The 25,080-nt window shown below is 39.0% G+C and overlaps 1 protein-coding gene across 1 annotated transcript; it reads left to right on the top strand.

The window, feature by feature from the left end:
* Positions 1 to 23,413: 23,413 nt before the first annotated feature.
* LOC141437667 (alpha-crystallin A chain-like) lies at positions 23,414 to 24,231 on the top strand. The gene has a single exon (XM_074101118.1). The coding sequence runs from the start codon at positions 23,500 to 23,502 to the stop codon at positions 24,169 to 24,171; it is 672 nt and encodes a 223-aa protein (XP_073957219.1). The 5' UTR covers positions 23,414 to 23,499; the 3' UTR covers positions 24,172 to 24,231.
* Positions 24,232 to 25,080: the final 849 nt, after the last annotated feature.

Below are 25,080 nucleotides of genomic sequence, written 5' to 3'. Positions count from 1 at the left end.
CTACAGTCGAACTTGTTGTAAATTGGATCACCTTTGTGGTTCTAATGTCATGTTGACATCCCATATATTTGCCAAGGAAATCGTAGTGAAATTGATTATTAAAAGGTTCCACCCAGGTACAGTCAACCAATTTGATTTCTAAGCCACCATGGAACCCTGTCGTCGTAAATAATATTATTTGTCTATAACAATGTTTATCGAATGACGTAAAATGTCATCACGATACGGTTCTATGATGGCTTAGAAATCGAATTGGTTGACTGTACATTATATCAGTTTCTTGTGCTTCTGTAGATATGCCAATCGCAAGTAAGACCAACGTCAAACGGACTTCACGATGCTAATTATATGATACTAGCTTTTGCCCGCGGCTTCGCCCGAGTGGAATTCGGTTATCGCGCGCTGTTCCCTCGGGAACTGTGCATTTTTGACTATTTCTCAAAAAGTTGTCCATTATTCAATTTTTCAGTTGTCCACTTATTAAAAAAAAAACTGACGCTATTTCACCACCAACAATAAGTAATATTGTTTTGTAATACAAAACAAAATTACGATTTTTTTCCTCACAAGATTTTTCCTGACGTCAAGAATTTTTGAATGTTTTATGTAGTTTATGTTTTATGATCTCGTCCTTGGGGTTAATAATTTCTTGACATAACTGATTTCTTGTCAATTTCATACATAACGGGGCAAATTTTTGAGAAATACTCTTTTCCGAGAAAGTGGCCTATGTCACTCCCTGGCCCATAAACTATCTCTATATCAAAAATCACGTCGATCCGTCGCTCCGTTTCGACGTGAAAGACGGACAAACATACAAACACACTTTCGCATTTATAATATTATAGATCCTCCTGCCTACCAAAAGTCCTTTTTTGGAATAATTTTTTGAAACATTTAAATTATATTGCTTAGAGCTTAACATGTTCAGGAAAAATAGAAGAAAAAATCTCCGGCTTTTCATACTAGTTTTTCACTATGTACTTTACAAAGGCCATCAGTGTCCAATTATAATTATTTCTTATATCCTTCCCAAAGGAAGGATAATATAGGCACGAGGGTAGTATGGATAAATTTGGGTTTTGTTCCGCGTACCTACCTTGATTTTTGAAAAACTCGATATTTCGGTGCAGCTGCATGCGCCATGATCACGAGACGACGATTCACGATGCTAACGCCATCTAGCGATTTTCCAGTCAATAAACCCTCATTCACTCCTTCCTAAGGTTACCGACATAGCTCGAAGAATTGCGAAACTTAAGTGGCAGTGGGCGAGGTACATTGCTCGCAGAAGGTTCTCGAATGGCGTCTGCGGACCGGGAGACGAGCTGTCGGTAGGCCTCCAACAAGATGGAGCGACGACCTGGTGAAGATCGCGGGATCGCGGTGGATGCGGAAAGCACAAGACCGGTCTGAGTGGAGAGCCTTGGGGGAGGCCTATGTCCAGCCAGTGGACGTCCTACGGCTGAAACCCTCATTCACTCGCTCCTGACTCGGCCACTATCGTTATTGATACATTGGGTCACAGCTTTATTGGCAACGGGTGACCCTACTAAATGATGTTTGGATTCAAGGCAGTGGCGAGCAAATACACGAATAACCACTATATTGGTGTACGTGTGGCTTAGGCACGTAAGTAAAGCCTAAAGCCACACGTACACCAATAGCCTTTTAACCCCCGACGCAAAAAGAGGGGTGTTATAACTTATAAGTTTCACCGCTATGTATTAAATTTTTCGATTCAGTGATCTGTTCTGTTGTGTTGGCGAATTATTCAACTTTAAAATCGAATATCCCCCCCTCCCTTCTAAAATTTAAACTGTTGCGTGGAAAAAATTCAGGATTGATTGAGAATTTTTAGTAGTTTAACAGTAAATAGCAGCTTAAGGTATATAATATACCTAAGCTTGGAAGATTCCGTGCACAATACCTACGAAATCCTAAGAAAAATATTACCTTGATTTTTTCGTAATGGCTACGGAGCCTTATCTTGAGCGTGTGCGACATTCTTTTTAACCCCCGACGCAAAAAGAGGGGAGTTATAACTTATAAGTTTAACCCCTATGTGTGTCTGTGTGTGTGTCTGTCTGTGGCACCGTAGCTCTTAAACGGGTGAACCGATTTAAATGCGTTGTTTTTTTATTTGAAAGCAGGATTTGGACGTTTTGTTTGTTTTTTTTTATTATTATTTGACTGGATGGTAAACGAGCAAGTGGGTCTCCTGATGGCAAGAGATCACCACCGCCCATAAAAATCTGCAACACTACGGGTATTGCAGATGCGTTGCCAACCTAGAGGCCTAAGATGGGATACCTCAAGTGCCAGTTATTTCACCGGCTGTCTTACTCTCCACGCCGAAACACAACAGTGCAAGCGCTGCTGCTTCACGGCAGGATTAGAGAGCAAGATGGCGGTAGCAATCCGGGCGGACCTTGCACAAGGTCCTCCCACCTGCAAAATATATAATAATATATTGTATTCACATACATGCTCATATTTTCTATTTTCGGGTAGTTAGCTTAGTAACTGACATTAGTCTGAGCTCCGCTAGTTTAACTTTATCTCTGCTTACAACAACGCCGGGTACGGGATATTTCTTGAACACTATCTGGTTGTTGACACCCTGTAACAATGCCCATTGTCAAAGGCTCCAAAGATTCCTGGAAGTACGTCGGAAATGTCATTTTGTAAATGCAAATATTGAGACGATGCATTGGAAACTGAAAATCTGTTGGTAAAGGTCCGGCTACACTTAACGACTCGCATGCGCAAACGCCTTGTTGAATAACCTAACCTAACTAACGAAAAGTTGGAAAACCCCCGACTTTGTCACTTCAAAGCTCAATAGCTCAAAGACGGGTAAACCGATTTTGATGAAACATGTTTACGAACCATTGCTAGAAAACTTGCTTTTAAATAAAAAAAACGCATTACAATCGGTCCAACCGTTTAAGAGCTATGATGTCACAGACAGACACACATAGCGGTCAAACTTATAACAACCTCTCTTTGCGTCGGGGGTTAAAATTCAGGTTAAAATTTTTGCAGGTGGTGGTGGGGTCCTTGTGCAAGGTCCGCCCGGATTGCTACCACCATCTTGCTCGCTAATCCTGCCGTGAAGCAGCAGTGCTTGCACTGTTGTGTTTCGGCGTGGAGAGTAAGACAGCCGGTGAAATTACTGGCACTTGAGGTATCCCATCTTAGGCCTCTAGGTTGGCAACGCATCTGCAATACCCCTGGTGTTGCAGGTGTTTATGGGCGGTGGTGATCTCTTACCATCAGGAGACCCACGTGCTCGTTTGCCATCCAGTCGAATAAAAATTTTTTAAATGCAATGGTGTTTTTTAAACGACACCTAATAAATAATTGTAAATTTACAATGTCAGATGTTATAGGACCTGAAGTCCGTTTTTGTTGGAGCTACAGTCGCGTAACTTCGGAGTAAGTGGTTACTTAGCGGATTAAATTTCAGTGTTATTACGCCCGCAACGCTTGGCAAAATCACAAGCCAAAATTAAGAGTTTATGTAAACTTTTGCATACAACCGAATTTCGGGTCAGGCGCTAACCGAAATCCCGCGGCGGATGTTGTCAAAACGTGACCTAATTTTGGCAAATGCGTCACGTAATTGGCGCGTACGGTTACGCAGGTGGTAGGACCTTGTGCAAGGTCCGCCCGGATTGCTACCACCATCTTGCTCGCTAATCCTGCCGTGTATCGGCGTGGAAAGTAAGACAACCGGTGAAATTAATAGCACTTCAGCTATCCCATCTAAGGCCTCCAGGTTGGCAACGCATCTGCAATCCCCCTGGTGTTGCAGGTGTCTATGGGCGGAGGTGATCTCTTACCATCATGAGACCCACTTGCTAGTTTCCATCCAGTCGATAAAAAAAAATACTGTGCTTAGACGTTTAGTACCGACCAGTTGCTAAGTTATTGATTAAACTGATGAATTACAGCCGTTTAAAGCCCAATTTACACCGTGAGGCGGAGCTCCGTACGGACTCAGTTTAACGTATTCCGCTCCGTTCGCGGTGGAAACCGTGCTTTACTCTACAGTCCGATTATTAGCCTGGCGAAGCCAGAATTCAAAATGGCGATGAATTTAGGCACATTTCCGCCGATCCATCGTTCTGGCAACATTCATTGTCTAACATTATCTCTTCCACCACTGTATGCTACACGCAAACCTTTTAGCACTCTATCCCCTCATATTACGGTTGGTTTTGGGATACGGAGCTTACGGTTCACACTTAGTTTACTAATTGAGCTAGAGCTGGGTAACTAGCTGTGTAATGGATCCCATTTGTATAGTGACAGGGGGAATTGTCTCCGTCGACGCTGTACTTGCAAGAAAAATACGTTTGTTATGGCTGGCAATTTGGTAGAAAAATATGTAGGAGTTTTTTTTGATGGCTGAAGCTGTATTTTTGTGACAGTTTTCTGTGTTATGTGATAAGCGACCAACATTTGCGAAGTTATTAGAATAAAATATATATTTTTTAAATTGCTCGTTTAGAGATAAGTGTTTGACTAAAATTACCAGAATACATTGAGAATCTTAATAATGTATAATATAAAACAAAATAAAGGTAACTAGAACTACATACAAACTAAAATTATAAATAAAAAAGTTGCCCAAAATCACGGCCAGGTGGTAAGGTGCCCAGAAGGCTGGCAGCATTACCACGCTGTATGGAAATGCTTAATCTTTGTGCTTAGAAAAAGCCAGCCCTCTGGTCACCCGAAGCCGTAATCAATTTGGACGACAATGATTTATAAATATTAAAAGCACTCAAACCCCAAGGACCCATGGTTTCTACCCCAAACGGCTCAAAAATGTAGGCTCTACTGGTTAATAATAATTATTATGATATTAATATAGAAGAGAAAATATGGAAGATATACAGACAGTGTTTAGCGAAGAGAAAACTTAAATTGGTTGAAAATTGGATTTGAATTGAATTGGAAAAATCTATATACTCACCTGTCTCTTTTTCAAACGCTTTTCTCTATGCAGCAAGTATGGTTGTACTTGCGTGTGACGTCACATGCAAGTATGTCTTTCTCTGTCGAAACTTGACTATCAAACCTCTATGTTATTTATAAAGGTAGCTTCAATTTTTTTTCTCTATTCGATAGCAGGCATTCTGAAGTTTTAATTTTATAAAACATATAAAATATAGTCAAATACCGTTTAGCTCCTGGGCCGTGCAGCCAGGTTTTTAGCCGGTGAGAGTTCGGCACTTCCTTCCCAGTAGTTCATAATGGATTTTTCCCGACTACACACCCACATCTTTACAGAGAGCCTCGTATGCCATTTACCTCCTGTTTCACCACCGACGATTAAATGTGATGCCGTCTCTGTTTGTTTTGTTCGAATAGACGGAGACGGCAATACATTTAGCCGTCAAATAAAATTAATCATTGGTGGTTAAACAGCCCCTAAATACAAGTAAATAAAGGCCCCACCTAGACCTAATGCCTTTAGCCCTTAAGATGCCTCAACCTTTAAAAAATAGATGACCTAATTGATGACACGCGATAACTCTGTGTAATAAACAAAGTTATCGCGCTTCGTGGAAAAAGTTGTGGGCAACGATTAGTTCTCTACAAAGTTAGACTTGGCCGTCGCTGCCCGTGCAGCTAATTATTTTTTACTCGCTGTATACAGTCGTAAAGTTTAATGAAAAGTCGCTGTTAAGGTAACTAACGAGTTACATAATCAACATTTACTTAGTTATTTTAGCCTGAGTTATGATAACCTAACCAACAAAAAGTAGGAAAACTCCCACAACGTCGGTAAGGAGTCAGATCGTCCAAGTCCTCAGCAGGTCCGGGGTAGGAATGCAGGGGACAGCGCCGGAAGATGTGCTCGATGGTTTGCTCCTCCTCACCACAATCGCAGAGTGGAGAATCCCTCCAACCCCATTTATGTTGCAGGGAATAACAACGCCCATGCCCAGTTCTCAGCCTGTTCAAACGGCACCAGAGCTCGCGCGAGGAGCTTGCAATCATTGTTAGTCCTAACTTCAATTGTATGTTTACATACTTATATCAATCACTAATGAGACACGAATTGCATGTAAATACATGTGTTACAATTGAGCAATACGTGCTCGAAAATACAAACTGAGACATGTATGCACAGAAAAACCAGAAAAAGAGACCAGCACTGGGAATCGAACCCATGGTCCTCAGCCATCCGTGCTGCGTGTTATAACCCCTACACCACTATGCTGGACAGGAATCTGGACACGAATTTTTCCTATGCATACATTATCTCAGGTTGCTTATTTCTACTATGCTACTTAAGCAGCAGCACTAGCGACGTCTATGTTTCGTGGACAGACGTCACACTCTTTCGGAACTAACCGCTCACCCAGACAAGAGATGTCGCTACTAAGCAATCAAATTATGATTGTTTTTTTGGAGTTTATTTCAACTCCAAATTTGTTACTTTTACGGATATCTCGTGAAACCATATCGAAAATACAAACTGAGACATGGATGCACAGAAAAACCAGAAAAAGAGACCAGTACTGGGAATCGAACCCAGGTCCTCAGCAATCCATGCTGCGGGCTATAACCCCTAAACCACTGCTGGACAGGAATCTAGACACGATTTTTTCCTATGCATACATATCTCAGGTTAAAATAAGCAACCTGAGATATGTATGAATATGTATGTATGAGTTGGAATAAAAAATACAAAAAGACTCCGAAAAACCAATCACAATACGTGCTGTCCAATTCTGTAACTTAACGCTGTCGTTTAATCCCTCGCATGGTTTTGCTCTCTCCCAGTACCACGAATAAAAGACCTGTTACCCTTTAGCACTCGCTAAAGGGTACTTAGCAAGTAACAAGATAGTCGTTAGGCTATGTAGGTGATAGTCATTTGTGGTAAACAGGTGTAATGTAATGTAATATAACGTGTAATGCCGGGTCAGAGCGTATTATGGCGGTCAGGATGTGCATCCCGGTAACGACGTCGTAATACGGACGCGTAACACTCCGTAACACAGTGGACATTGTCGCACAGTGGATGAAGACGACGTATGCACAAAGTTTAGTTTCACTTCACATGCTAGTAAACATCGTATTTATAGTGGATCTAGGCGACACAAAATGACGGGTTGTGCTCTAGTACATGAAGTAAAATCTTCGTCTAAAACCAAGGCAATCAGGTACCATCAGCCAAATATGTGGTTTGCCACCCTAAAGTTGATAATCGTTTGCATGTCATAAAACAATAATGCCAATAGACGTGTCTGTTAACTTGAAAGTTCGATTTTAGCGACATATTCATTTGATAGGAACTTGATAAAAAATTGATAGACCACTTATTTGGCTGATGGTACCAACCGCTACAAGCAAAAGTTTATATTTTTTAGTTTTGGTTTATGTATTATTGTTTAGAGGCTAATTAAATATTTTTCTTTATTATTTCTGTTTCTTAAACATAGTTGCCATTTGCCGCTAACCATTGTTTCTTGTAAATCATATTTTTTACCCCACGAGACAGGCCATGCCTAGTGTGGGGGTCAGCACAAATGTATTCTGTGTCTTTAATATTTTTAGAAATAAACTATTTGTATTTGTATATATTTTTTTAATAATTCGTAATTTATATTAATACCTCAAGAAAACTAAATTTATGTATATATAAAATAGCTAACAATAAAATGAATGGAATTGTCATCCTAAAGAGGCGGGGGCATATTTATCAGAAAAAATCAAAGCATTCCAGTAAGAGAGGTTTCGCAGTCAATACGTCCGATTCTAATCCGGTCCGAATCCGTGAAAATATGGACCAGAGTAGTCATAAAACTATTTGTATGATAGTTTAAGCACTAGATCCAATTTCCGTCATCCGTTTCAGCTTCACTATTATGGTCTAGTTGCCTCAGATTTAGACATACTCGGCTCATTCTCGTACCTGCATTCCTACTGTTCTCAAATCTCTTGCGACGGCAAACTAAAGCCCAACCAGTAGGGCTACTATGAAACTCGAAACTCGAAGTTCATGTCGTGCGGTCCCTCTGACACTTATACTATTTAATACGAGAGCGAGAGGGACCGCACGACACGAACTTCGAGTTTCGAGTTTCGTAGTAGCCCTGCTGAGCGATAAAATCGATCCGACTTAACGACCGAATAAGTGACTAGGTTAAGCGATGTCGAGCTCTCGGAGAATCGCTTGGAGGTAAATTAGTCGTTTCAAGTCTACAGGTGACTCTTAAGTGGTGAACATACATATTTTTAACCCCCGACGCAAAAAGAGGGGTGTTATAAGTTTAACCGCTATGTGTGTCTGTCTGTGGCACCGTAGCTCTTAAACGAGTGAACCGATTTGAATGCGGTTTTTTATTTGAAAGCAGGTTTTCTAACGATGGTTCTTAGATATGTTTTATCAAAATCGGTTCAGCCGTTTTTCTGACTCTGTACATCTATTCTTATTCTCTCCTCTATTAAGAAAGAATATGCAAAAATATGTAAAAAAGTTTTGTTACAATCAATTAAAAATTAAATTCACCATAATATCTTGTGGTTACACTACTCCTTGCATTAAACGATTATAGACACAGTATTTTTTAACTCTTTGAATTAAAAATTAAAACTCTTTGAATTAAAAAAAAATTAGGTACGACGAGCGAAGCGAGGAGTGGTTAGTATTAATTGTGATCACGAAGCACGAGCGCAGCGAGCGAAGCGAGCGTGCCTCGGCAGCGGCCGGCGAAATGCCAGAACCGATATGGCGGCCGGCCGAAATGATGCCTAAACCGATATGGCGGCGTTTCATGATATGCCTAGGAATTTCATGATCTGCCTAAACGTCACTAGGCAAATCGCTAAACGGTGAGTTTTGAACGATATGGCGGATGTCCCTTAGCCAATTCATGAAATGGCGGGATTTCACGATATGCCTAGGAATTTCGTGATCTGGCGGATTTTACGATCGGCCGCCGACATATATAAACGGACCTCACGATACTAACGCCATCTAGTGACATTTCGCCTCTGTGAAAACCCTCATTCGTTTACACGTTGCAAGCTTGTTTGTAACCTTTTTGAATGACATTATGACCGAATATGAATGTGTCATACTCGGTCGATAAAGCAATTATACTGAACAAGCAAAAACAGACCTTAAGGTGGTCAACCTTTTCATTCCGCGACTGTACGAACTAAAGTTTCCACCCTACATGATTCAATTTGTTAGACTACTAGTCGTAAACTAAAAAAGGCGCTGTTGTTGGTATGTTATCATAATTTTAATGCATCGTTTTTCGGGCAGGCCAACGTCTGCCGGCTTCGCTAGTTGCTAACGTCCACTTACAGGCTTTTACGTCCTGTCAGATACATGCAAGAACTGTCAGTTTAAGCCTCAAATAGAGATTTAAAAAAGCCTACAGGCCTACTAGGCCTAAAAAAACTGTCACGACAAATGAGAAACACGGATAATTAGGATAAATCCGTATCTTGCTCGTCGCCGTAAGCAATTATGATTCCTATTTCAAATTTAATAATTTGCCTATACTTATCTTTTTTTTTATTCGACTGGATGGCAAACGAGCAATTGCGTCTCCTGATGGTAAGAGTCACCACAGCCCAAAAACATCTGCAAAACCAGGGGTATTGCAGACGCGTTGCCAACCTAGAGGTCTAAGATGGGATACCTCAAATGCCAGTAATCTCTTCAAAATAACACTCAACGCAATTTGAAAGCCCAAAGTAAACAAGGACATTACCAAAATCCGTCTTACTCATACTTATAATAAACTCTGTCTATCAAATATCCGCTAAAGTCAATACAGACTTAAACATCGATGTGTAAGGTACAGTTTTCGGTGAAGTCATTTTATAAGGCCGTAAAGATTATGGTCCTGATTATTTTTATGTTAAGAGGTGGGGAGATTAAAATTATTTTATGTTTATGGAGGGAGGGGAGGTATGGGTGATTTGTTGTCGAAATTGGTTGCTAGTATATGTATGTACTAGCTTTTACGCGCGGCTTCGTTCTTGTCCACCATTAAACGTGGGATTTGAATTGACACTTCGAAATTTTACTTGGTCTCGTGGAAATTCCCAAAAGTTGTATCGAAGCATTTATTTACAAACACTTGTGCTAAATTTAATGTTTTTGGGTCGTCCAACCTTTTCTTATTCTACCTTTTAGCCATTATTAATAAGAAAGTTACGTAGATAATTTCAAAATTTAAGAAAACTTAACGGCTATAATGTATCTAAGTATATTAAACATTTCTAAGGGTACCCGTAGAATCTACGGCGTAGAGCGATAAATTACAACCCCGAGGACAAGAGACATGAAATGGCGTAGGTGTTTTATGCAACGGTAATAAAGCTCAAGACGTAATTTTTATGATTTCTCAAAAGCTAATAAAATACAATTAGTTAATGAAAAAAAAAAAGCTAATAATAATTGGTGAATATTTCAATGTATGAAGTAACATTTCTCTAGTAGGCAGTGTGTAAATTGAAGATGTGAAAATCTCTCAGTTTTTTAGCTTCCCTGTAAAGTTGGAAAACGTAGAGTTCTAGTTCTTACACCGCGTCACAGAATATATAATAGTACCTACTAACGTACAGAATGGCGAAATCGTAACGGTACCCTACCTACTTCCTTTTTCTAAATAAATAGTGATTTCTGAAATTATCGCGATTAATACATGAAATAACTACCTACCGAATGATTCTTTTAAGTTTGTAGTCGTATATCTATTGTAATTGAAAATAATAATGCTTAAAATACGCAGACAGACACATTTTAAGTAGGTTTAAACAAATCGAGGATATTCTGGCAGAACCGATTAACGATTACATTTATTTGCACATATCTAAGCCATACCTACATATGAGTACCTTTAAATGTTATTGGTAGCACTTGTAGTACTATACGGTTTTGTAATAATCAGCCCCGTGCAGCTTACGCACACATTGACGCATGTACAGACGTCGTCGTGCCTATGTAGATTCAAGAACGCGTATTTTGTACGGCGTGGCCGCCCTGTGACCGCGTGCATGCGTGCATACATTTATTTGGAAAATAATCAAAGCGCCTGTAAGAAATGAATATCAACGACACGAATACGTCGTGATTCCTCTCCAACAAAAGCTAAGCACTGTGAATCGCACGTGTATAAACTAATAATGTTATTTTGAAAGAGAAATACGAATCGCGACTTTTATTTTACGCGGCAAGAATGAATTTCAATCCAGTTTTTAAAATGTTCGCTTTGAATAATGTTCATTTCCATTCGGTATTCAGTTTTCCTGTTCGAAAATAATGTTTTTGAAGTACTGTTGCTGTTATTGAAATGTAGGCGCCTCATTATAAATGTAACGGTATATTTTGGAACGCCATGATTTTTGTGCTGTGCTGATGCATTCTGTGATGGATTCTTAGGATTATTACTGAAAAATATTTTTAATGTTATTGTCAGATTGCCTATTGCTGGAAACGGTGCGCAGCGGTCCGCGTTGTTTGAAGATTCTCGAAATAAAACTGTAAACTTCGATGTGTCTTTATTTCTTCACAAAATAACTAGATTTACATCAGCGTCTATAAAACTGCAATATGCGATTAGATTTAAATATTATATTGTAGGACGACCCAAACACACACGGCTCACGGGATGAGGCAGTTCGAGAGAGAGCAAATTAATAACAATGATTAGGGGAGATTACAAATGAATAACAGAAAAAGTACCTACTTAGGGCCTAAATGTGATGCCGTCTCCGTCTATTCGAACAAAACAAATAGAGACGGCATCACATTTATCCGTCAGTTAATACTAATTAATGGATGGTGGAACAGCCCCTTAGAGTTGTATGTTTTGGAAGTAAGTGCAGCATTTCTCACGAGGGTTCACGAACGTTCTTTCTTACCCACCGACCAAACTGGGCCTCGAAGGTCAGAAATCGCTCAAAAACAATGAAATTTCACCATCATCATATCAGTCACAGGACGGGCCTCCCCCATAGACCTCCAGTTGCTTTGGTTGATAGCGGCCTGCATCCATAGCGAACCCGCGGCTTTACCCAGATCATCCATCTTGTTGGTGGACGCTGCGTTTGTTGATCCGCGGCATAAAAATGAAAAAAATAACATTTTATCATCAATATATAAGGTGTTAATGTTTATTGTATACTGTAGTTTCTATGGAGTAGTTTTATAACAAAATATTATATTTGTAAGTGATTTGTGTTAAGGTATCGCCGTGGTGGCCTAATGGTTTGACCTATCGCCTCTCAAGCAGAGGGTCGTGGGTTCAAACCCCGGCTCGCACCTCTGAGTTTTTCGCAATTCATGTGCGGAATTACATTTGAAATTTACCACGAGCTATGCGGTGAAGGAAAACATCGTGCACAACCTGCGAAGCAATTCAATGGTGCGTGTGAAGTTCCCAATCCGCACTGGGCCTGCGTGGGAACTATGGCCCAAGCCCTCTTGTTCTGAGAGGAGGCCTGTGCCCAGCAGTGGGACGTATATAGGCTGGGATGAATGAAGTTGTGTTAAGGTGTTAATTAAATAACTGAAAAATACATAAACACTCCAAAAACATTATCTAACTAATCACAAACTTGACGGAAACCTTCATTGTTTGACATTCTGTAGACATCAAACTTCGCGACAAAATTGTTCATTCGCGTGAATGAACAATTTTGACAGCTAATGAGAACATTTACATGATCTCGCGCAGGTCTCATCTGAAACTCCGAGTCCTTTGGAATTCAGAAGATTGTCAACTTATTGAGGCGAATAGATTTATGAGTGTAAGTTTTCCTGAAGTTGCTGAATATATTGGAATCTGAGAGTTATGTTCGCATGTTAACGGGTAGGAAGTTTAGCAGGTTGAAGTAAAAGGAGCAAATATGACGATTAAATTGGGTAGGTATAGGTATGTATTAAATTAGGTAAATTCCAGGGTAAAGAGAAAATCTATTTATAAAATACCATGGGACACTTGACACCAATTGACCTAGTCCCTAACTAAGCAAAGCTTGTACTATGGATACTAGGTTTTGTTTCGGATAAGACGGCCTGCCCATTTCCATTTCAATCTTCTAATTGTGTATGACACGTCAGCGACTTTTGTTTTTCCTCTAATATATATTTTAAATAGATAAATACATACTTAAATATAATTATACCAAACATCCAAGACCCGAGAATAAACATTCGTATTATGCATTCATAGAAATATCTGCCCCGGCTGGGAATCGAACCCGGGACCTCAAGCTTCGTAGTCAGGTTCTCTAACCACTTGGCCATCCGGTCGTCTTGTAAGTATTTAGACTGTCAGTTAAATTATAAGAGGATATTGGACACGTTTTTTATTCTTTTGTGAAATACAAATATGAATACAAAGATGATTCCTTGGTAATTAATTATAACATTCATATTTTTTTTAATTAGCAAAATAAATATACGTACGTGCCAATATTTTATGATAATATTGCTGATATCCCAGTAAATGCGAAAGTATGTCTGTTCGTCCGTCTTTCACGTCGAAACGGAGCGACGGATCGACGTGATTTTTGGCATAGAGATAGTTTATGAGCCAGAAAGTGATATAGGCTACTTTTTATTCCGGAAAAATGCACAGTTCTCGAGGGAACAGCGCGCTATAACCGAATTCCACGCATGCGCCGTAAGCCGCGGAGTGAGTTAATTATTGCTTGCAAAATTTGCAAATAAACGTAAGAAGAAGATAAAAATGCGAGCGACAGACTTGTGTGCTCCGTTCCCGGCCCCGTAAAGTCGGAAATGCTGATGCAACTAAACCTCTTCCAAAACATACCTACTCTTAATCTTTTTCATCACACTTGCTCGTAAACAATGTCGTAACATGCAGACTACCTTGGTTGCAACCCCCCAAATAAAACCCTCGACCTTAATGTGCTTCTCATTAAACCCGAGGTCGGTAAATGAGTTTGTTACTACATGGCGTGCTGCTCGTGCTGGTCGGGCACATTCTGCGGGGGGGCGGGCGTAGTATTATAGTAGTACTGTATAGTAGCTTCCACTATTTTTGACTCTTAAACTCACTCTTTGTCGGTCCCTAACTGATTACTCCTCTCATCTACTCAAAGGTTGACTGGTAGAGATCCCTTAAAGGGATAAGTCCGCCTTTGTATAAGTATGTCAAAGTTTGTCAATTGTGTTTTCTTTTTTTTTCTTTTGCACAATAAAGAGTTTACATACATACCTACCTACAAACGTTGCTGACGTTGCCACATATCAGATTTAGTAAAACCCTGTAAAACCATCATGGGTAAGAATTGAACCAGTAACTAGCTACGAAATAAACACCTGCCGCGGCTCTTTTTATGCGCGGTATAAATTATAAACAACACAATTTTGTATAAAACGAGTTTTTTGCGAAATATATCCTCATTCATTCCATAACTGGCGTGATTTAGAGGGTGGCAGAAAACAAAGGGATGTACGAAATAAATAATACCTGCCCTGATAATGGTGAGAGGGAAAAATTGTAAGGTTTTTTTTTGATAAAAGTGTGAAATTGGGAACCCAGTGGGTCGACAATTGGGTGCTCTACTGGCAAATGAGTGGATTTATTGCTTGGTGATAGAATTGCATGTTTGAAAATATTTTTTAATACAGTGATGTGTACCAGAGATTGTTTTTATTCTTTGTATAGTAAGTTTAGTTAGATAGTTTAGTTTTTAAAACAAATAATACTGTATCCATTAGAAGACAAAATCTTACGTGTCTTGTGTATTTTCCATTATTCGGTAAACAATATATATACAAGATGTTAATTAAATAACTGAAAACTTCAGACACCCCAAAATATTTTTTAATTTTAAGTCAGTTGATAGCATTTATTTTTGAATACTGACATTATTTTAAGATATTCGTGTGTTTTGCTTATAGTCAGTAATTCTACTTCATTTCTAACTCTACACTTATAATTTGTACTTGTTTATTGTAAAATTAGTTTAAGCTGATGGCCGTGTTGCCAATGCTTCAATAAATCAGTAACGTTATTCAGTAACGTTATGTTTCAGTTATATTTTGTAAACTACAACCCGCTCAAATGCTGAGCCGGGACCTTTTTATAGCGGCAACACTTCTTAATATTATTTTATCTTACCTGTGTAATGTGTCACTGCTGTTATAAATAAATTATTTTTCATCACACTTGCTCGTAAACAGTGTCGTAACATGCAGGCTACCTTGGTTGCAACCCCCCAAATAAAACCCTCGACCTTAATGTGCTTCTCATGAAACCCGTGGTCGGTAAACGAGTTTGTTACTGCATGGTGTGCTGCTGCTCCGTGCGCGCGCTGCACACGCACGCCATGCACATGCTGCGGATTGCCAAGAGCGCAGCCAGCGGTATCGGCAATTTTTGATAAAATATTAGTTTTTCTTTTACAAATATACAATTTTACTCGCAAATGTGATGAAAAATATTGTATGTCGCACGGGCGGTACTAGAATTACGAACATCGACTCAGTCTTCGACTTCGGGCTTCTAATAGACTCTCGTTCGTAATTTCTTATTTACCGCCCTTAAGACACAATGTACTATTCTTTCTTCCTTTCAAAGTCAAAGCTAATTTGTCATTGAGACACATTTTACTCGTATCTTTGGTTTTCACGGAGCCACTGTACAGTGGCAGTCTGTGTTTGGTCTAGACTTTCATAAAGCCTGAAATATTAGGACAGTCGGCGTTTATTGTTATTTGTGGGGTTCTAACTATGAATTATGTTTGGACAATTTTGTGTTGGCACTAACTCGGTAACTACTCCATTACATTTTGTCGGAGGCAAAATAACTTTCACTTGAACAAAATCAGTTTTTCCCTAAGTTAAATTTGTTGAGTTGAAAAGATCCCTTTTTAGGGTTCCGTAGCCCCTTATACCCTTATAGTTTCGCCATGTCTATCTGTCTGTCTGTCTGTCCGTCCGCGGCTTTGCTCAGTGACTATCAATGCTAGAAAGCTGTAATTTTGCACGAATATATTATGTAAACTATGACGACAAAATGGTACAATAAAAAAATTCAAAAATATTTTTTCTTAGAGTACCTACCTCCCATAGACGTAAAGTGGAGGTGTTTTTTTTTCATCCAATCTTGTAGTACGGTGTATCGTTGGATAGATCTTTTAAAACCATTAGGGTGTTGCTAAAACGATTTTTCGATTCAGTGATGTGTTTGCAAAATATTCAACTTTAAAGTGCAAATTTTCAATAAAATCGAGCGTCCGACCCCCTCTAAAATCTAAACCGGTGGGTGGAAAAATTTGATTTTTGGGATAAGTTTGTACATGCATTAGTTTCTTTGATTGGAACTGTGCATTTGTCCGGGATAAAAAGTGGCCTATCTCACTCTCTGGCCCATAAACTAACTCACGTCGTTCCGTCGCTCCGTTTTGATGTGAAAGACGGACAAACATGATGTCCTCCATATCGAGCAGGGCTATCCAGTTTAACTCAGTTAACTCACTGCACTTAACATCAGGTAAGATAGCGGTCAATCACGATCTGTTTTATGTAAAAAAAAAAACTTTAAAAATACGTTGTTATAATACACACACAAAACAGTGCATTATGAGTCGTGAATGCTACAACAATTTACTATAATTTAAGCGCCGGAAAAACCCCGTTTAAAAAAGGACAGCGGATGATTTCATACCTACTGTGTTCTAGATACTATGAACATTTTAAAGCTTGTGTTGAATATTATTAGAGTTTTAATCGCAATAGTGTTATAATATGATCGATTATTAAAGACCTGCTTTATGGATTTTAAAATTTGACTAATGAAAAAAAAGGTCTTGAGTTGAGCCCTTAACTAAATAGAAACCTGTAAGAACTTATTGGTTTGTTTTTGTGGTTTCGAATACTATTGATGAATAAATGAATAATTTAAAAACGTATTTCGTGATCTAATGTCTACTTTCTACGCCAATCTTTCTTTTATAATAAAATTTCTACAATCAAAATTTCAATACGCAGTACCGCCTTTGTGTAATATCAATTAAATGTTTCCTAAGTATTTTGAACATTATTGTTGATTTCCGAATTTGTTATCCGAAATAGGACCCGTGCCTCGAGGGTCTTGAACTTCGTGATTGCAATTCCGATAGTAATTACAAGTTTGGTATCAATCCGTTAACTTTAATAAGTCAATATGCATTATTTGAGAGAGATAGACTGTCTCGAGGCAGTTAATTATAACTAATAATACACTGATGACCGAGAATGTTCATGCTTTTTCACTTCTCATGCTCTTAAAATGTTACTTTAGTCTCTGCATATCGGTCTCTAGGGATTAAAGTTTTTTTTTAATTTACATTGTAAACCCCTAAACAGCCAACACGGTGTTTGTGAATGGAGGATTTTTAGGGCGCGGAAATAGCACGATTTAGTTTCGTGAAACACAATTAATGTTTACGAATATGAATTTATTCCATTATATTAAGAAAATTATTCATTTTATTATGCATAGTCCAATTAGTTCATAGATAGTTTTAAATTTTTAAACTATTGGCTATTTATGCAAGCATTTAAAACGTCACTTCATAAACAATAAAATATTTATTTTATTTGAATTTTGAACAGAAAATTGTTTTATTTCCTCGCATTCAAGGTAAAAAGTAGAGTGTTTAACGCGAGTTTAATCTGCTCGGGTGGCTAAACATCTCCTGTGATTATGGCTTGTTTTAGTCCCTTGTTGAACAATCTACTATTAGAAAACAACTTTTAACTAATTTATTGAATCAGGCGTTACTTTGCGGAGGTCCATATCAATGAACTAAAAGAATTTCCTTGCTCACCCGCGACCTTACGATAGAAACTAACTAACTAACTTTAGCTAACATTAACTTAACGAGATCATAAAACAAAACTGAATAAAACATCCAAAATTTCTTGACGTCAGGAAAACGTCACGAAGTCTTTACCTCAAGCTTTTGTATAAACATATGCCGACATTATATTACTTATTTTTGTGTTGAAATTGCGTCAGGATTTATTTTAATAAGTGGACAACTGAAAATATCCATTTTGACAAATAGTCTTTAACCATTTTTAAGCTAGTTATATAAATAATTTACTGCATGACTGAATACACGAGACATTTGTATTTGTATGGCCTTGGCCGCAGCATAATGATTATTATACCACCTGTTTAACCTGTGTTTGACAAATAAGTGATATATTTTTTTGGTTACAGAGGCCCGTGCCGTATCCAGAACAAAATAGAATAAAAGAGGAAGGGGACAGCTCAGTTTTAAGGGATGAAAGGTATGAAACTACCGTGAGACTCACTCATATTAAATATAAAGACCAGGATAATTCACGTCTTAAATCGAGTTTAGCTCGACATGTTACAGAGCGATGTTGTTAGTGTTGTGTGCTACCCTACATTTGACAGTTGTAATGATGATGAAAACGCGGGTAGTCGCGCGAGCAGAGCGGCGGCGCGCAGTGCGCGTGTTGCAGCAGCCCGCTGAGTCGCGTTGCTCCGAAGACGAAGGGCTACGGATTAGCCCGAAACATATCGAGCTAAACTCGATTTAAGACGTGAGTTATCCGGGTCATTATATTTAAGATGAAAGGTATCCTATTTATGCTGGACCTGTAACATGATGTAAGCAAAATCTCAGAGCAATCGTTACAGCACTGCCGTTCTTATCATACAACGCACTTGCTTGGAGGGAGAATTTGAGAAAATGGTACTTACATTGTTTTTATTTTTTGATCTGTATTGACGAAACTATAATGACAATGAAAATTATTTTTGTTTTGTATGGATGTAAACTTTAAGGCCGTCTTGCAGGAAAAAATAAATCTAGACAAAGCTTGACAGTTCCATACAATTTGACACTACTAAACTGAGCTTAACGCTAACTAAGATTTATGTGTTTCCAGCAAGTAGCCATAAAGAGTTAAGTCTGTGTATTTTATTGTGTCGTGTAGTTAACACATAAAAGCGGAACAAACAAACATACTCACTTTACCATTTGTAATATATATTTTTATCAAATAGCTGGCAAACGAGCATGCGGGTCACCTGATGGTAAGTGATCACCGCCGCCCATGGACACCTACACCATTATTAGGACTGCGGGTGCGTTGCCGGCTTAATAGGGCTAGTCGACATATCAACATATTATTAAAGTAGTTTCGTTTGAAGGGATCGCCAATGTGGCTCGGAATTATTTCGTATCATCCCTGTCCATGATGTTAATCAGTAATTTTACAATACACAAAGATATTATTAATGTACTCGATAATCTATAACCCAGAAACATCTCCGAAATATCGCCTTTTCTACACACCAACATAATATTTTCAATGTGAAGAAGTTCGGGTCGGAATCTGGGTTTAATACCAAAATTTTAACCGCTAGAATAAAGTCAAGGAATTTGCGCGGTTGCTTTAACGCTACGTTAGTAAAATTAGTTTGGGAATGAGTAAAAGTCGGATATTTTTGTGAAATAACCGAACATCTATTCAACTGCTAAACGTAAAGGTTGCCTAGTATCCATAATACAAGCTTTGCTTAGTTTGGGACTAGGTCAATTGGTGTCAAGTGTCACATGATATTTATATTTATTTATAGGTATTTAATTAAAGGCTTACGCGTGCAAAGCCGCGGGTAAATGCTGCGCTATTGTACGTATAATTGTACTTTAACTCACTCATCCCAGCCTATTAACGTCCTACTGCTGGGCACAGGCCTCCTCTCATAATGAGAGGGCTTGGGCCGTAGTTCCCACGCGGGTCCAGTGCGGATTGGGAACTTCACACATACCATTAAATTACTTCACAGGTGTGTGCAGGTTTCCTGAAGATGTTTTCCTTCAAATTTCAAATGTAATTTCGCATGTAAATTTCGAAAAACTCAGAGGTGCGCGCCGGGATTCGAACCTACAAACCACTAGGCCACCATTGCTTTTCCACGGCTTTTTTAATGTACTTTAACTAGGCATTTAAAATTAATTTTCCGTTAAATTCCGTTTATTTACGCTTGACATATGTTCCGTGCTTGTTTTACGATTGGACCACGTACTAACCGCCACATATAGTCACGTTTGATATGACTGTACTCAGAAATACGCGAAAATATTTTAAATAACATACTATACTTTATGGTAACACTAACTTCCACCCGCAGCTTCGTTCGCGTTAATCATTAAATCAGAATATGAATTTCGATTTCGTGATTTTCCAAAAAAAATCTCATGTGAATTTCCGAAAATCACATCGCAGCTTTCACTAACGTGGCATAAGAATACCGGTGCCAAATATTGTTTTCTGCTATGCCTAGTCAAATGATTTTGCTAGCTATGATATATCGGGTGTGGCCTGTAATACGAGCAGAAAATTAAAACATAGATCGTCCACGTCAAACTGAACAACATTAGTTCAGCGACTGTTAAAAATAATGGAGTGTTTGAATTTTTCTTTTTTCGAGCGTGAAAGAGCAAGAAACACACGCACGTTCGAATGCATACACATACGTTCAAACTTTCGCCATTAACAATATTTGTAAAGTTACCTTTTTTTGCAAGGATTTGTTTTCGTGAAGAATAAAAAATAGGCCAACTCCACCCGTATGACTTTTTGAAAATAAACTTCCTAAAGATCTTCGATTCTCAAGGGATAGTGTGCTAAATTTTAATTTTCTAGCTCCAATAGTTCAGATTGTGTGTTGTTTCTCAGTCAGACACATAATATAATTACGTATGTGAATAGGTTCAAAAAATAAAAACCTGACTGTCTTAAAAAACTTAAAGTAAATAAAAACTAAAAAGGAAAACCAGAACACTCCAGAACTCTGTAAAGTGTTAGTGTTTTGTTAAGTCCCACAGTCGGGACCCATTCAAAATCGCGACCGGCTCTAAATTTCCACTAATAGATCCCAACTGTTTGCTATTAGGTTACCTAATGATTCGCCGACTATTTTTAGACAGATTATTGATTGGCAGACAACGTTTCGCCGAGTAACGGTACGCCGATGAATTTGTACGCAGATGTATTGTTTCGCAGACTAACGTTTCGTAACTCAACCTTTAGCAGACTATTTACTTGGCATAAGAGTCACTAAGCCGAATAACTATTCACAGAAATTCGTTTAGCCTGTTAATCACTACACATTTTGCACGTTTGGTCGAACAACCTTTCGCTTTTGTAACGGTTGAACTATTATTCAGTGCACATCTTAACTTTTCGCATTAATCGTTTCGCATGGGAATGGCATTCAATACCGCGAATATGTGTTGATTACACTATGGCCTCATTAGCATTTTTACACGCCGTGCTGACCGCGCCTTCTTTATGATTTTCTTATGTACCCTCACAAGTTTTAAACGTATAACGCAAGTAATAAACATAAACATCATTCGTATTTATTTTATATGGAGTCTAAACAAACCAAGTCGCGATGCTAGCAGTTCGTTCTGGCACTTCGCCGGCCGCTGCGCGCGCACGCTCGCTTCGCTCGCTCGGCTCGTGCGTTGTTGGTCGCAATTCTACTAACACTCCTCCTCGCTGACGCTCGTCGTCGCACCTAACTATATTTTGATAACGGCTAGTATATAATAGTCAACTCAGTAAAATCCTACCTGTCGTTTGACCGATTTTACACAATAAACCGATTTAACAAAAATTGACTGAACATTAAATATACTTATCAATATGAATGACATGTGATAACTCTGCTTATCGTGTTTCGACGAACACTTGTTCAGTTAACTGAAACAATTACGAAACAAACAATCTACTAAACGTAAATCTACTTATCGCTATTCTTCCTACCGACTACTTGGGCGAAACGAATAATAGGCGTAATGGAATTATACCAAACGTTGCTCGGCCAAAAGAAAAATCTGCCAATAGCTGTCTGCGAAACGAAAATCTGCGTAATTCAACTCGGCGAAACGACAGGTCACCTCCCAACTGTTTGCTATTAATATATATTATGTCACCCTCTTCCAATCCAACCAAAAAAAAATTAATCGCTTGCAAACGCCAATATAATTGTAAGTAAAGATAGATATCAATCAAATCGCCTCCGGTTTTCTACTTATAATTTGTAGCAATGTATTTTTAACAACTCTGAAATGATCCTTCCGAACGTGATTTAAAAAATGAATCCCAAGGGAACGCACCACGTTCAGAAATCCCCCAAACCCAATTACACGTACGGAATCTGTAGCAATAGCGTTTTCAGCAAAAAACAATTTATGCGTCAGCCATATGAAAGCAGGGATTGTCACGTATGTCGATGTGACTTAGTCACTCACATTGAAGAATAAGCTAACGTAGCGAGATCTCTAGAAGCTACGAGTATCGCAAGGTCGTCAAAGAATTGTTGTTTGACGGAGAGTGACTAGTCTGTTTATCGTTATAATTAGATTAGCTGCTTTATGTTTAGAGTATCTTTTTGCGTTGTGAGTTTCGTTTTGCGGTTAAGTACAGTCAACGTCATAATTAAGTGATCACTTTGTTTACCTTGTCATTTTAGCTTCATGTTTGAAAAGCCGACAAAATTGTGTTCCGACTGAAAGCGACAAGGTACAAAAGTGATAACTTATTAATGAAGTTGACTGTACAATTTAGAGTTCTCTATCGTTTGCTCGAATTTCATACGCAATAAAATAATGTGTCGTTTTAGAATTCTCATTTGTCATAAAGCAATTTATTTCTGAATTAGTACACGGCTCTACATATTTATTTTATGGCAAACGGTGATATGGCAAGTGAAATTATGAGAAAGGAAGCGGTTCGATAGTTTCATTAAAACTATTTAAGGCTAGACTGTTACCAGAACCAGTGAGCTATATCTATGGCCTTATTTGCACTTTTCATCAGATGAGATAGAGGAAGGAATGTAGAAGTAGATTAAAGCTCATTAAAAAAAAATGTGGAGCTCAATAGAACTTATCTATTTTAATTGTATGATTTCTATATTTGAATATGATTAGGAATCTACTTATCGAAATCACTAAAATGTTCAGTACATTTTCATTAAGTAATATCTCGATTTTGATTGACTGTACTTCGTATTTTTTTTTCATAAATTACAAGATAGTAACAATCGTCAGTGCTGTTCAAAATCAATAATACTTAAGACCTGAAAATTTTGAGTGCAAATTTATTTTCAATTTTTTTCGTGCGCACTGAAATCAGGAAATTCAATGCAGAAGTACAAAACGAAAGTACCTGTACTGATCTGTGACAAGACACCGGATGCTTATTTGAACGAATCGGTCGCCCATCAAAACATGTGAGTAGAAACATCCTCCCAGAGGCAAAACAATGGGCGAGGATAAGTTCTTACCTCCGGACACGTCCGCGGTAACTACTCTGCCGGCGACCGCGGCTGCGCGCGCGCAACCGCTGCCCCCACCCCGCTATATAGCCTCTGATGCTCGCACGGACGTTAGTTATTACGACACAGTCTAACAGTGCACACGCCGGTCACAAACATGCTTTCCCCGCGACTACTTGCGGTACTCGCGTTACTGGCGGCCGTCGGCGCCCTACCGACCACCGACAAGCCGGCAGTCCCGCGTCCCGTCACCACCATCACTGACGATGACTTCGACGACTCCCCCTGGTTCAGTTTCCCCATGTTCGGGAACCTTTTCGCGCCCCTTTGGAGGCTCTTCCCGAGCTTCGCGGACATTGGGCCGAGGATCATCGCAGATGACGACAAGTTCCAAGTCATCGTGAACGTTAAGGATTACAAGAAGGATGATCTGAAGGTCAAGGTTAAGGGTGACTTCATCTTCGTGCAGGGTTCGCACGAAGCCAAACAGGATGACCACGATGTCTTCGCGAGCCAGTTCTTCCATACTTACACGTTGCCAGCGAACTCGAGTGCGGCTGACGTGACTGCTGATCTTTACAGCGATGGTTTTCTGGTTGTAATCGCTCCTTTGAATGGCGCTGAAGCTACAAAGGACGCGGCAGACCGTGAGGTTCCTATCACAGAGACTGGAACAGCATATCAAAAGGACAAAGCTGAGCAAACGACAATTCCCGCCGTCACGTTGACCTCTGAAGATGACCGAAAAGAGCCGACGACGCCCTCCGACACCGAAGACGCGACCCTGAAGGACAACAGCATCCCTCACGGCAACGAAGTCGCGCCATAGTGATCTAGACCTAAGCATTTAGCATACTTATCCTATTTGTATCGTAATAAATATTTTTTTAGAAACAGTGTTTTCTTAGTTGGTATGCGGGTGGCGTGTGTGCGTTTAATGTTTGCGCGTGGTTCTGCATACAAAATCGAGCTGGTGCGGGCTGAGGAACAATGGAGGTTTGTTTTGTACCTTTTTAGGTTCAATGCGTCATGGAATACATTATGTATCATCTCTTTTGATGCTTTGGGAGTGTTCCTATTGTTTTCGAACAGGTCAACATGTTTAGTGTCGGAAGATAAGTATAGTTTATGGCCTAACACTTTTTTAATGGTAATTAGTTTGTACACAGGTTGCTACTAGAATACAGAACTAGTTGTATTGTTAATGCTCTGTGTCGCATTAGTTTTTCCAAAACATTCAACATCACTACAACATCATTACAATTTATATTAGCAATTTAGTCAATATTCTGGGAATTAATAGAAGTGACTGATGAACTAATTTAATTTGCTGCTCAGTTGATCCTAACGTATCAGGTGGCGAAACTAAAACTCATATTTCGATAATTTTGTAATCGGTTGCCAGTTCGAGAAATATTACTAATAATTTACAACTAATATTATAAATAAGATGGAGTTGTTTTTTTATTTCATCAAGCAATAATGTCGGAACCGATTTTATGCAAAATTTGGTACCCATCGAGATAGTTTTAGTCCTGGGGAAGAACATAAAATAGTTTTAATTTTGGATAATTGCAGAGTTCCCGCGTAATAGCGATAAGCGATAAAATATATTTGCAGACGAAGTCATGGGTAAAAGCTATTTTTAGGGACCCGGAGCCAAAATGGCAAAAACGGAACCCTTATAGTTTCGCCATGTCTGTCTGTTTGTCTGTCTGTCTGTCCATCTGTCTGTCCG

Source organism: Choristoneura fumiferana, chromosome 18, assembly GCF_025370935.1.
Source record: "Choristoneura fumiferana chromosome 18, NRCan_CFum_1, whole genome shotgun sequence".
Taxonomy (NCBI): domain Eukaryota; kingdom Metazoa; phylum Arthropoda; class Insecta; order Lepidoptera; family Tortricidae; genus Choristoneura; species Choristoneura fumiferana.
Note: the sequence above shows the minus strand (reverse complement) of the source record. Positions and strands in the feature narration are given on the sequence as shown.